Source organism: Saccopteryx bilineata, chromosome 3 (assembly GCF_036850765.1).
Source record: "Saccopteryx bilineata isolate mSacBil1 chromosome 3, mSacBil1_pri_phased_curated, whole genome shotgun sequence".
Lineage (NCBI taxonomy): Eukaryota > Metazoa > Chordata > Mammalia > Chiroptera > Emballonuridae > Saccopteryx > Saccopteryx bilineata.
This window is the reverse complement of record NC_089492.1, coordinates 236,907,835-236,922,654: the sequence shown is the minus strand read 5'-3', so window position 1 is coordinate 236,922,654 and position 14,820 is coordinate 236,907,835. Positions and strand designations below refer to the sequence as shown.

At 37.8% G+C, this 14,820-nt stretch overlaps 1 protein-coding gene across 7 annotated transcripts in view; it reads left to right on the top strand.

The window, feature by feature from the left end:
* RAVER2 (ribonucleoprotein, PTB binding 2) overlaps positions 1–14,820 on the top strand; it is a 169,246-nt gene that overhangs the window by 78,755 nt on the left and 75,671 nt on the right. For all 7 annotated transcript variants that reach the window (XR_010730442.1, XM_066268976.1, XM_066268975.1 and 4 more), the window contains exons 3-5: positions 4,297–4,766; positions 8,377–8,568; positions 12,982–13,108. Coding sequence is in view for 6 of the 7 variants with exons in the window: in XM_066268976.1 (XP_066125073.1) it covers positions 4,297–4,766; positions 8,377–8,568; positions 12,982–13,108 (789 nt within the window). In the remaining variant the exon portion in view is untranslated. The remainder of the gene's footprint in view (positions 1–4,296; positions 4,767–8,376; positions 8,569–12,981; positions 13,109–14,820) is intronic.

Sequence of the window (14,820 nt, the reverse complement as noted above, 5' to 3'; positions counted from 1 at the left end):
AATTAGAGGTAACAGTCTTCACAACTCACACAGGACCAGAAACAGTGCTATTCTCATCAGCCAGGGTGATAAACTGTTAGGGTAAAATTTGTCCTCAGGGCTCAAAACTGCCCCCTCCCAACCCTTCCTCAGTCAGCATGTGATGAACTAAACTTAACCTTTAAGTTGACCAAACAGGAGTCTGTTGCCAACAGAGGCAGGAGGTAAAACAGCAAAAGGAGCCCATTACCAATGGAGGCAAGAACCAAAACAACAGAAAAATACCACAAGCCCAGGCCAGATGCCTAGGTAACCAGCAGCAAAAGAAACTGCCAGAAAGAGGCAGCAGAGTATAAAACTAACCCCACCCACCCGCCCTTCCCTGCCTGAGTCTGACTCCCTTTTCTGACTCAGCCCACCTGCACCCAGGCACTTACAATAAACCCCCTTTCCTACACTTTGGTCTCTGCATTGTTGATGCAATTCCTGCCCGGTCTGGGACCTTTCTTAAACCTCATACGTCATGGTGCATCAGGAGGAGTATTCACAAGGGTCTCGTCTCAGTAGTCAAGAAAATTAACTGTGGTTTTACCCAACAAAATTTAAAAGTGAGACCAGAAAAGATGAAGCTGTTTTCTAGTAACATAACCACATCCTAGAGCAAAACTTAATATTTCTATAAATGCAAAAACATCTAGCACCCAAGAAAGTAACATTATAGTCTGACAAAATAAAAAATTACCAAAGATGGCAAAGAAGCAGGAAAATACAACCCAAATAAGGGGGAAAATCAATCAATCAAGACTACTTGGAATTGAAACAAAAGAATTAATGAAAATCTATCTTAAAAGTTTTTATAACAATGTTACATCTGTACAAGAAATTATAGTTAAGATTAAACATATTAAGTGAAGATATAGAAGATACTAAAAACTACCAAGTCAAATTTCAAGAGATGAAAATGACAATGTCTGAGATAAATATAGAGTAGATGGGATTAACAGCAGAAACTAGACATTGTAGAAGAAAGATTACTGAATGTGAATACATAGAGATAGAAACTATCTAAAATGAAACCCCCAAAAGAGGCGATAAAACATGAATAGAGCACCAATAAGCTGTTGGATTACTTCAGGAGTCCAAGAGTAATGGGAGGCTCTGAAAGAGGATGGGGGGAATACAGAAAAAAATTTTAAGACTTAATGGCTGAAAAATTTATAAGTTTGGTGAAAATGCTAAACCCAGAGATTTTCAACACTTAACCAATCCCAAGCACAAATGCACAAAGAAAACGAGAAGGCACATTCTAATCGAATTGCTTGCATTTAGTGATAAAACAAAAATCTTAAAAGCAGCCAGGAAAAAATACTACGTTACCTGTATGGGGATGAAGATAAAGATGACCATAATTTTATTTGAAAACAGAGCAATTGAGAAAAACATAGGGCAATTTTTTTTCTTTCTTTACTGAAAGAGAAAAACAATCAGCATAGAATTATTTACTCACTAAATATGTCTTCAAGAATGAGAGTGAAGTGAAAAGCTGAAAGAATTCTTCACCATCTGACCTGTGTTACAGAAAATGTTTAAGGAAGTATAATGTTTAAGCAGAAAGAAAAGGTACTAGATGGAAATCTGAATCTACACTGATAAATGAAGTATACCAGATATGGTCATTATGTGGGTAAAGACTGTTTTCTTAATATTTTAATCTTGGCCTTGGCCAGTTTGCTCAGTGGATAGAACATTGGCCTGGTATGCAGACGGTTCAATCCCAGGTCAGAGCGCACATGAAAAGAGACCATCTACTTCTCTCCCCCTCCCTCTCTCCTTTCTCTCTCTCTTCACCTCCCACAGCCAGTGGCTCAGTTGGTTCGAGCGTCAACCTCAGGTGCTAAGGATGGTTCAGTTGATTCAAGCATTGGCCCCAGACGGGGGTTGCAGGGTAGATCCCAGTTGGGGCTCATGCGGGAGTCTATCTCCCCTCATTTAAAAAAACAACTAATATTTAAATCTCTTTAAAAGATAATTGACTGTTTAAAGTGAAAATAATAACACTGTCTTATGGAGGATATAACATGTAGAATTAAATTCTATGACAATATAAAGGCTGGAAGGGGGTAAATTGATCTACACTGTTGTTAAGTTCTTAGACTATACATGAAGTGGTCAATATCACTTGATGATAGACTGTGATAAATTAAAGATGTATATTGTAAACCCTAAATCACCCACTAAAATAATACAACAAAGAAACTCAATAATTGTATTAAATAATGTTGTCTTGGATTTCAGTAACTATGTTGGTGCTTGAAGAACCAGATAATAAATAGGTTAATAAAACCTGGTTACAGTTACAAACTATGACCTTACAACCAGAGCTTGTATAGTAGATAATAAATAATTGTATTATAATAGGATACATTAGGGCAGTAGTCCCCAACCTTTTTTGGGCCACACACCGGTTTAATGTCAAAATATTTTCACGGACCAGCCTTTAGGGTGGGATGGATAAATGTATCATATGACCGAGACAAGTGTCAAGAGTGAGTCTTAGACGGATGTAACAGAGGGAATCTGGTCATTTAAAAAAAAATAAAATGTCGTTCAGACTTAAATATAAATAAAATGGAGCCTGACCTGTGGTGGCACAGTGGATAAAGCGTCGACCTGGAAATGCTGAGGTCGCCGGTTCAAAACCCTGGGCTTGCCTGGTCAAGGCACATATGGGAGTTGATGCTTTCCAGCTCCTCCCCACCTTCTCTTTCTGTCTCTCCCTCTCCTCTCTCTTAAAAAAAAAAGAATAAATAAAATGGAAATAATGTAAGTTATTTATTATTTCTCTGTGGACCGGTACCAAATGGCTCACAGACTGGTACCGGTTTGCGGCCCGGGGGTTGGGGACCAGTGCATTAGGGAAATAAATTTTTGCCTACTTGCCATGAAATTTGTCTCAAATTAACTAGTAGAGCAAGCAAAAGTTAGAGGGTAAATAAAATTATGACTTGTGAAAGGATTGGGACCAACAGTGGAATGTTTATATTTCAATAGGAAAGTTGAAATAAAATTAATCTTGAAATCCTTTACAGCCTTTTCTCTGTAGAGTGACACCTGCCATTTCCACAAGAGTCAATGTGAAAAGATCTTGGACTTTTTACAAGAGAATCTGTAGCCTTGGGAAAGAAATGGGAGAAGCTGTAGAAGAAAATCAGGGACCCCTTTTCCCTATTGCCTGAACTTTAAAGTTCACTTTATTATTTTATCTAAATTCTACCATAAAATGCTTTATTTGGGTTGATTTAATGCAGTTATCTGAGAGAAGGAAAATAAGAGGTTTTTATTTTTTAAATTTTTAATCTAAGTGTGTATACATTCATGCATAACATTTATAAAACCTCTACTTTGTGCCAGACCCTGTGGTAGCTGACAGAGATACATTCATTAGTAATTTAGGGAGCTCATAGTTTTGTAGGGTAGCAGGCATCTAAACAAATATGATACAGTATGGTGTGTGCAGCAATCCAAGCAATGTTCAAAATACAGAGGTTCAATAAAGAAAAGAATTGTTCACTCTGATTGAAAAAGAGCATCGGGGAAGGCTCCGGAGATCATGATACAGTAATCCCTGGGCTGGAGATGAATGTCTTCTAAAAGGTTTTGGGTGGCTGAAGACAAGGGACAAGATCTTGTAGAAGGGGGGTTAGGTGTGTAGTGAATATAGAAGTGCCTGAAACAACTTGATATCTAGGGTGCGACAGTGTTTTTGGAGAATAAATAACTGGTGAGAAGGGAAAAAGTATGGCAATTAAAAAGTCTAGAGTCAGATCATAAAGGGCCTTGAAGGGTATAACTGAGTTGAGACTTAACTTTATTGGCAATACCAAACCATTGCGTTTTTGGTAGTAAAGAAACAGTTCACAGAAAGAAAAGTTTTTAACCTTCATAAAGTTTTGTATTACAGTTTGCTAGGGTGAAAAGTAAAATCTGTATGTAGTTTGAAAAGGTTATAATAAAGAAAAACACCCCAGAATATTGTAGTATCTTGCTGCCGTGGAATTCCTAATATAATTTTATATTTTTAACTTGAATTACTGGTCATGGTATTAGTTACGTGGAGGTGTCAGTACTAAAAAGCAATGGTAGAGAATAGACTGTATCTGTTTGCTTTGCATATGGCAATAGTATTCCTGATACTTTTGTTTCAGAAGTATATATGTATGTGTATACTGAGTCATAGACAAAAAATGTATTTCTTACTGAGTCATAATCAAAAAAGTTTGAAAACACAGACTCAGTAAACTTTGTTTTATCTTTCAGCTTTTGTTACCTTATTGAATGGGGAACAAGCCCAGAACGCAATTCAGATGTTTCATCAATATTCTTTTCGCGGAAAAGACTTAATTGTCCAGCTCCAGCCAACAGATGCTTTGCTGTGTATTACTAACTTGCCCACTTCTTTTACATTAGAAGAGTTTGAAGAACTTGTCCGGGCTTATGGAAATATCGAGAGATGTTTTCTAGTCTACAGTGAAGTTACTGGTCATTCCAAAGGCTATGGATTTGTGGAATACATGAAAAAGGACTTTGCTGCAAAAGCTAGATTGGAGCTATTGGGCAAACAGTTGGGAGCATCAGCTCTCTTTGCACAATGGATGGATGTTAATCTATTGGCTGCAGATCTCATTCATTCTAAGTGCCTTTGTGTAGATAAACTCCCTACTGACTACAAGGATTCAGAGGAGCTGTTGCAATTATTTTCCAGTATACATAAACCTGTGTTTTGCCAGGTATGTGTTAAGATATCATTAGAAATATTTTAAAATATCTGCATATGTATCCATTCTACATGCACTAAAAAATTTATTATATGTACCTATGAATATCACAATGGATAATGTAATTCTACATTAGTCTATAATGAAAACTTTAATCTCATGGTAGATTTTAAATCAGCTCCTTTTGTTGATGGGCCCAACTATATTGTTATATAGTTAAGTCTGTCTTAGCAAATCCATTACTCATTCACCTTTTATCCATTGATTACTCCATTCATCTATTGATTATATCATTTACTCATTCATTGATCCATTTGTCCATCCGAATTTTATTTATCACATTTTTTGTGCTAGATACTATATTGCTAAATGTCAGAAATATAGATAATAGAAAGATACTCTCTCAATACTTCACAATGTTGTAGAAGAGACTGACAAGTAATCTAATAATTGTAAATCCTGTATGAAAAATGATATAATGGAAGATAGAAGAGTATAATGAAGTTTAAAGAGAATATATAGTTTTGTCTTAATGATGTCATGGTAAGTGAGACTTTTAGAAAGAATCATGAAAGCTAACACTTAAAAATTTTCAAGTTCTTTATCATAGTAAAATTAAATATATTCAACTAAATGGACAAAAATGCATACTATATAAAACTTCTTCCCTTACAGATGTAAGATAGCAACTGATGAACTTTCTTCCCTTCTTTTCTTACTCCTCCTTTCTTTAATTATACATTTGTCGAGTCTCTACAATTGTAGTAGGGTTTGGAATCAGATATGTAATTGTATATGTACATAAATACATATATATGTACATATATATGTGATTAATGCTACCATGTTTTGTTGTGACAGAGACAGAAGGAGAAACAGATAAGGACAGACAGACAGGAAGAGAGAGATAGGAAGCATCAAGTCTTCGTTGCAGCACCTTAGTTGTTCATTGATTGCTTTCTCATATGTGCCTTCACCCGGGGGCTACAGCAGCATGAGTGACCCCTTGCTCAAGCCAGCAACCTCGGGGTTTTGAACCTGGGTTCTCTGTGTCCCAGTTCAACACTCTACCCACTGCGCCTGGTCAGGTGCTACCATGTTTTCTTAAATTTTCACATCTCCAGTTCCAATATAATAAGAATCAAAGAAACCATCCAAGAACTTTATAAAATTCTGTGACAATTTTTTTTTATCAAATATCTAACCAGTTATTGAAAGTTGATTACCTTATTGATTTACCTTTCCTTCCTTCCTTCCTTCCTTCCTTCCTTCCTTCCTTCCTTCCTTCCTTCCTTCCTTCCTTCCTTCCTTCCTTTTCTCCTCCTCCTCCTCCTCCTCCTCCTCCTCCTCCTTCTTCTTCTTCTTCTTCGCAAGAGAGAGAGAAATAGAGGGAGGGATGGAGGGAGAGAGATGAGAAGCATCACCTTGTAGTTGTGGCACTTTGGTTGTTCACTGATTGCTTCTCATATGTGCCTTGACTGGGAGGAGTAGAGAAACTAATGACCCCTTGCTCAAGCCAGTGACCTTGTGCTTCAAGCCAGTGAGCATGGGATCATTTCCATGAACCCATGCTCAAGCCAGTTACGCCGTGCTCAAGCCGGTGAGCTTGCATTCAAGCTGGATGAGCCCACGCTCAAGCCAGCAACCTTGGGTTTCGAACCTGAGATCTCAGTGTCCCAGGTTGACACTCTATCCAGTGCACCACCACCTGGCCAGCCTCGATTTGCTATTCTTTATACAAAAAAATTGTCTAGTAATATTATATAGTCAAACATGATTCTTTGAGGCCTTTGAAAATAAATGAGAGGGGAAAACCATTTATTACAAGTTGTATATGAATTACGAATCCCATAGTTGAGGGAACCTGAGAGGTTATCTAGTCTAGCTTGCCATCTGGGAGAAAAATGTTCATTACACTATTTGTGCATGATCATTTAGATTCTGTTAAAATATTTTAAAAACTGAAAAATTAACTAGATCACAAGTCAGACTATATATTTGAATGGTTTTTATATTGAACTGAAATAATCTTCTCTAAAAGTATGCTATGAACTTAGATAGTTTTTGTCTTTGGAAAGACTTAAAACGGCATTATAATTTATATAGGCATGAGGCTATCCTAATGAACCAGGAATAATAAAAATAAGAAAGTTTTTGAAGTTTTCAAAAGATTAATGAATACAATTTTGTGATGCCTTTATCAGTGGATCTGTTAAATTCAGGCTCCTTTGCTCGGCAGGTTGACACAGACTATATTAAAGACACAATCTCTAATTAAAAGAGACCAAAGAGACTAATGGGTTTATGAATCTCATTTTAAGATTTGGCTTGGATTCTAAGGGCACTGGGTTGTAGGAGAAATATATGGACACAGTAGATATTTTCCCTTTCTCCCATGCTATTGGAAAAAAGTTTTATGAGGAAAAAGACATATGAGGACAGTTTTTAAAGGAAGAAGAATATGAGGGAAAATTGAAATTTGGTCTACTATACAAGAAAGTAGAAGTTAAGCTTCAAAAAAGAAAAGAAACTAGAAATTATTTTATTGTAATATTAACTTATGAGGGGCCAAATACAAATAGAAGTGTTGTTCACATGTCTTCTCAAAGATGCACCAAGCTGAATTTTATCTCATTAACCACTTTCTAGTGTGTGTTTAAGATGATTCACACAAGTTCAAAACTTAGAAACTTTTTAGTGTCTTATTTTGCTCTTATTTTTGCTCTTTGTACCAATCTTTACAGAACCAGGACTTCAGTATCTTCCTTTACACTCTTACAGGTGGGTGACTGGAAATAAGTCTAGTTCTTCATTTTAGGAGTTTATTTAGGGCACATTCAGAAATAAATACTGTATATTGCATATGGTATTTTAATAAATCTGGGGCATAGTACTCCCAAATAAGGTTTGCTTTGGTATACTGAACCAAAGATCTGGGATCTGCCTAAAATATTGGAATGAAAGTTGAATATGGTTCTTCCTTTCTTCTCTTGATAGTACGACTTTAATTTTATAAAGGTATGTGGTCAAATAATTGTTTCAGTATGTATTATTGTTCATGTACCTGATGAATTTATTTTAAAGAAAGTTTTCATTATTGTGTTACCATGTTTTCCTATAAATTATAGTTATGTCTATTTCTTAATATATAGGGAATATTATCATTTGGGCTTTGACTTTTAAAATAAATTGGAAAGTCAAAGAATTCAAAAAATATGACAAAATAATGTTTATGATCCTGTCTTCCAGAAGAACTAGGAAACTAGTAAATTATTTTGTAAAAAGAACATATTATGTTCACCAGTATCATGCATTTGTTCTTGATTTGAAAATTATATACTGTAAATTAGTGGTTTCAACCTTTTTACACTTGGGGACCAGTGGAAATAGGGGAGTTATTTCAGGGACTTCTAAGGCAGAAATCACCCTGAGCATATGTGAATTCAGCTGAGATCATTGGGTCTATAAGCTTCATACAACTTCAGGGTGGTTAATCCTTTTACAGACATGCACAAAATTTCTGGTGGACCAGTCTGTCAGCCAGTGGTTGAAAAACACCACTATATATAACTATACCTAACTAAATAACAGAATTCTTTTTTAATAAACTGTATCACATCAGCTTGCACAGGATGAAGGTGGCTACATTGGTGGCTTTGCCGTGGTCGAATACACCACTGCCGAGCACGCTGAGGAGGTTCTGCAGGCAGCTGACGGTATGGCCGTCCAGGGCAGCCGAATCCACGTTTCCTTCTGCGCCCCTGGAGCCCCGGGGCGGAGCACGCTAGCAGCACTGATAGCAGCTCAACATGTGGTGAGTTTTTTGTCCTTTATTACATACAAAACTCTGAAACTGTTAATATCTATTCAAACTTATTACCGTTGATTGGACCTTCATTTTCTTGCCACTACATAGAGACATTCTTCTTTTTAAAAATTTGGTGAATGATATCTCTGTCAAATCAAGCCCAGAGTGATTACAGAAGAAGAAATTGTGTTTCCTCAAGTGTATTCATCTTATTTTTTTCATCAACTCAAATATTTTGAGTTCCTGTCCTGCTCTAAATTTTTAGTATAACATGCCTCTTTTTTTTCGAATTGTTCTACGTATCCATAGTACAAGTAGAGGAAGATGTGTGCTTTATTTTTTGCTCACATGGGACATTGTACCTACTTCTCTATTGTAACTGGCTCCTTATTGCTCTGTACTTCTCCAGTCTGGGAGCTCCAGGCAGATAGACTCTTCCTTCTTCACAGTTTTTATTCCTAGCACTTAGCATAGTAAATATTTGTTCATTGAATGAAGGAAGGAATACACTTTTTTTTTTTTTTTTAAGCTGGAAACGGGGAGAGACAGTCAGACAGACTCCCACATGCGCCCGACCGGGATCCACCCAGCACGCCCACCAGGGGCGACGCTCTACCCACCAGGGGGCAATGCTCTGCCCCTCCGGGGCGTTCCTCTGCCGCAACCAGAGCCACTCTAGCGCCTGGCGCAGAGGCCAAGGAGCCATCCCCAGCGCCCGGGCCATCTTTGCTCCAATGGAGCCTTGGCTGCGGGAGGGGAAGAGAGAGACAGAGAGGAAGGAGGGGGTGGGGGTGGAGAAGCAAATGGACGCTTCTCCTATGTGCCCTGGCCGGGAATCGAACCCGGGTCCCCCGCATGCCAGGCCGACGCTCTACCGCTGAGCCAACCGGCCAGGACCGGAAGGAATACACTTTTGAAGGGACCAGGGAGGACTTCATGACAGAGGTAATATTTCATTGTGACATTCAAGTATGAGTTTGAAATGTGTTGTTGGGGGATGGACAATAGGACTGCCAGATAAATACAGCCTTTGCATGAGACATATATTAAAAAATTATTGGCCTTGGCCAGGTGGCTCAGTGGATAGACCGTTGTCCTGGCACACCAAGGTTGTGGGTTTGAGCTCCAGTCAGGGCACATACAAGAGGCAACCAATGAGTGCACAACTAATTGGAACAACTGAGTGGAGCAATGAGTTGATACTCTCTCTCTCTTTCTTGCACACTCCCTCCCTCTTCCCCTTCTCTCCCCTTCACCCCCTTTCTCTCTCTCTCTCTCTCAAATCAGTGGAAACAGATTTTTAAAATTTGTTCATTGTTTATCTAAAACCCAGATTTAACTAGGCATTCTTTATTTTTCTTTGTTAAATCTGGTACTTATAAGGAGGGAGAGAGAGTGGTCAAATTCTGTGTGGAACAAAACCTTTCAAGCAGTAGTGTGAGTTGAATTTGCCTGCTTGAAGAGCGGTGTATGGTCCTAGATGGACTAAGTGTATAAAAGGATATATGGAGAAATGGTTGGTTGATGCCAAATCAGGGAGCACTGTTGAGCACTCAAAGAATTGAGATTGAGATCGGCTGGATAGCTGTCTAGCTTGTTTACAGTGTCCTCCTGAAGTGCAGAGGTTGCCAGTTCCATCTGGTCAGGGCACATACGGAAACAGATCCTCCTGTTTCTCTCTCTTTATCTCTCTTTCTTTCTCTTTATCTCTTTTTTTTTCTTTTTCTTCTTCTTCCTCCCTCCCCCCCCTTTCCTCTCTCTCTAAAATCAATAAATTTTAAAAAAATAAAAAAAAAAGAATTTGGATTAAATTTAATGAGCAGTGGGGAATTTAAAATGTACCTAAACAAGGTAGTTACAGGATCAGAGTTAAGCTGTCAACAGATTAGTCTGAAAGTGGTTTGTAGATGAGTTGGCGAGATGAGATTAGGGGAAGGAAGAACAGACAGGTGATTGTTGTTTGTCTCCTTCTCTTCCCCCCTCCTCTTATTCTTTGAGCTCAACTCTGGTCCCAGATCCCTTCTCTCTTTTTTCATAGTTTGTCTTTTCCTCTATTAGGTTTCTCTGTCATTTTCATATTCTTCCTTGCATAATTCACCTCTCTAGCCACCTTTTCACTATCAGTTTTATTGCCTTTGGTTAAATTGTCTCTTTGTTAAATTATATTTTCTGAGTTTACAATTCTGAATCCATCCAGACACCTAATTCTGTAGCCAGGGTACTGTGTCCTCTTGGAGAAACACAATTAGGTGTCTTGATTCCATTACGCATGTATGACATACATTATAGCTGGTCCCACAGCAAAACGAGCTCGTCTCTCATCAGCTGCCCCTTTCCATTTTCTACAGCAACTGTCGCAGACCTTCACTCTAGTCCTGACTTTGTCCATTCTATCAGGTGATCGTGGCTCCAACTTTATAGAAACATAAAAGTCATCTCGATTCATTCATTCAACTTTTCTCATACTTCCCTTAGCAAATGTGCCCCCATTTTTTTTTTTTTTTGCTTTTTTTCCCTCCTTAGTGGCATTTATTCCAGTTACTTATTGAATACTTACTACCTTCGAGGTATTATTAGATTCAAATTTCTTTTTCTGCAGCACTTTGAAAATATTTGTTTGTTGCCTTCTTGAATCCAATGCTGATGCTCTGAGAGAAGAGATGATACTCATTTGCTTCTTGTTCCTTTGGAGATAGGTTCTTTCCCACTGAAAGCATTTAGCATTTTGTTTCGATTTTGATGTTCTTAAATTTCACACCAAAAATAATGTGACTAGCTATGTGTTATCCTTATACATTATATGTGGAACACTATAAACCCTTTCATTTGGTGGTCTTTAAAATTTTTTTTAATGTAAAATTCTTAGCCATTATATCTTCAAAGATTTCCTCCTTTGTTTCCTCCTCCAGGAATTCCTATTTTTTTATAGATTGGCACTTCTAGCCTCTCCTTGCCTTGTTTTTTCTCTTTTATTTTGTTTGCATTTTCCCTTTATCCTTTGCTGATGTCTTCTGGGAGATTTCTTTGAACTGATCTTTCGGATCACTGTCCTGTTTTGCAGTCATGTATTCTATTTAACCTATTAACCTCTTACAGCACAGGATAGAGGCTAAGAATAATGCTTAATGAGTTTCTTTGTTTTCCTCATCTACATAATAGGGTCATACCAACTTTGTAGGGTTCTTTTGGAGATGTGAATGATATAATTCATGCAGTAGCTTATATGATAAGGCAGAGCTGCTATTTTTTTTTACATTAATGTTTTTAATGTCCAGTATTTCTAATTGGTTGATCTTTGCAATTATTTATCTTGCTTCATGTTATCAATAATAATCTGTTATCTTTTTAAGGGTTTGGAGAGGGATTTCATATGTCATTGTCAGTTCTCCATTTTTTCGTGGCTAGCAGTTTATAGTTTATCTTTTATAACATGATACTAATATCCTCATCTATCAGGCTGGCTTTTAAAACCTAAAACAATTTTATATTTTTAGGAAGCTACCCAGTTATATATATGTAAGGCCAGTTCATCTTTTTCTCATATAAGAAGATTAAGTTGCCCTGGCCGGTTGGCTCAGCGGTAGAGCGTCGGCCTAGCGTGCGGAGGACCCGGGTTCGATTCCCGGCCAGGGCACATAGGAGAAGCGCCCATTTGCTTCTCCACCCCTCTGCCGCGCTTTCCTCTCTGTCTCTCTCTTCCCCTCCCGCAGCCAAGGCTCCATTGGAGCAAAGATGGCCCGGGCGCTGGGCATGGCTCTGTGGCCTCTGCCTCAGGCGCTAGAGTGGCTCTGGTCGCAATATGGCGACGCCCAGGATGGGCAGAGCATCGCCCCCTGGGGGGCAGAGCACCGCCCCTGGTGGGCGTGCCGGGTGGATCCCGGTCGGGCGCATGCGGGAGTCTGTCTGACTGTCTCTCCCTGTTTCCAGCTTCAGAAAAAGGGAAAAAAAAAAAAAAAAAAAAAAAGATTAAGTAATGAAATAAAGATCTTTATTATAAGAAAATTTTGATACGTAAGGCAGCCCTGATTATCACACTCTTTTGTGGTATCAAAGTATTCACATTGTGTCAACAAGTTATCTCACTGTTAATAAATTCAGATCTCCTTGGCATCTTTCTACTTGTATTGTACAAAGAGATTTATCTTATTAAATTTTATTAAATTGTTAGTCTCTTTGTAAAGCCAATTTGTATTTAACTGAGGCATTCTGTGAGGGTTTTAGTATATGCTGTATAGTAAAATGTAACATAATTGGGAACTGTGGTCAAATGTATACAATGAATGTGTGATACAAAACAAATTGTGTTTATCATAAAATACATCTTATCAGATGAATGAGAATTTCTGGAAGAAAACCTTTAAAATTTCATTTTTTGTACTTATCCTATTCTCATGTTTCCTGTTTCCATATTAATTGAAGATGCACAGTAATCAAAAGGGCTTACTTCCAGAGCCAAATCCTGCACAAATTATGAAGAGTTTAAACAACCCTGCCATGTTACAAGTTCTTCTACAACCCCAATTCTGTGCGCGAGCTGTTAAACCAGGTAAGTGCCACGTGCATTGAGTAAATATAGAATGAATTTAATTGTGCTATTACATGAAAAAAACACATTTTTGCAATAACATGATGGACTTGGAGAGCATTATGTTAAATAAAATAAGCCAGTCAGAGAAAGACAAATACCATATGATTTCATTCATATGTAAAATCCAATGAACAAAATGAACTAACAAGCAAAATTTAATTCATACATAGAGAACAAGTTGACAGTTATTGGAGGTGGGGGGTATGTGGGGGGAGATGGAGCACAAAAGGAGGGGGAAAAAACCTCATAGACATGGATAACAGTATGGTGATGGCCAGGGGAAGGGGGGGAGGTGGAGGATGGTATGGGGTAATAAATGGTGTGGATGAACAATTAATTGGCTTAGGGCCAGGGGGTGAACACACAATAAGGTGTACAGAGATATATTGTAGAATTGACACCTGCAACCTGAATAACTATGTTTACTAGTGTCACCCCAATAAAATTCAATTAAAAAAAAGACAAAACATTTAGATTAGTCCAAAAATATTAATTTTCTAGGACTTTTCAATGGAGTTGAATTAATGACCTGAGGTTATATTTGTTTTGGCTCTTTTTGGTGGATACAATCTGCTTATGTGTCCCTAATTTTTTTGTTTTTTAGCATTAACAAATGCTAAATACTAAACCTTCAGCTTAGTGCCCAGTTGACATAAATTTATAAACCAGATAACAATGAATCCAGATAATTCATTGTTATGAATTATATCAACAAAGGAGATGATGCTCTTCTATGTAATATTTGTAGCCGAATTACTTTATTGGAAAGTGCTAAAGGTCTGTTTCTCTTTGCTCTTATATTTTGTTGTTAAATTGTCTCATTTTATAGAAAATGACAAAAACATTATTTTCTAAGCATTACAGAAATCTGAAGTCATTAATGGTATATATTAAATATCTACCTATTTAGTATTCTTTCTCTGATAAGAGCTTACTTACCTTCTGAAATGAACAACTGTACATACACAAAATGTATATTTAGCATTATAAGGAAATGAATTCCTATATTCAGCACTAAGTTTTGGAGTAAAAATATTTAGAGTAAATATGTTTATTCAGTTTCGGCCCTAACTGCATCGACTAGTGGACTGCAGTTTATTTCTAGCACTAACTACCCAGAGTTAGCCTAGATCCCATAAATTAAGGGCTTAGTCCCGAACACATCTGCCTCAACTTCACACACCAGCCACAAATTCAGAGGTCTCCTGGCAATCCACCCTTCTGACCAACTATATAGTTATCAAATTTGGGGGTTCCAGTGATCTGCTCAGCTTTGATAAATTGCTAGAACAACTCACAGAATTTAGGAAAGCACTGTATTTATGATTACAGTGCTATTATAAAGAAAGCAACTCAGGAACAGCCAACTAAACACCCACGGCCAAGTCTGGGAGGGTCTTGAGCACAGGGCTTTTATGGAATCGGCACATTACTCCCAGCACATCAGTCTGTTTCCCAACCAGAGATCTCTACTGAACTGAATTTGATGTCCAGAGTTTTTATTGGGGTTTCATTTTATAGGCATGATATTTGGTCATATTATTGAACTCAATCTTCAGTCCCCCTCCTCTCTCTGGAGGTCAGGAGGTATGACTGATATCACTTCGTGTAAAGCAGGGGTCCCCAAATGCGGCCCGCGGGCCGCATGCGGCCCCCAAGACCATTTATCT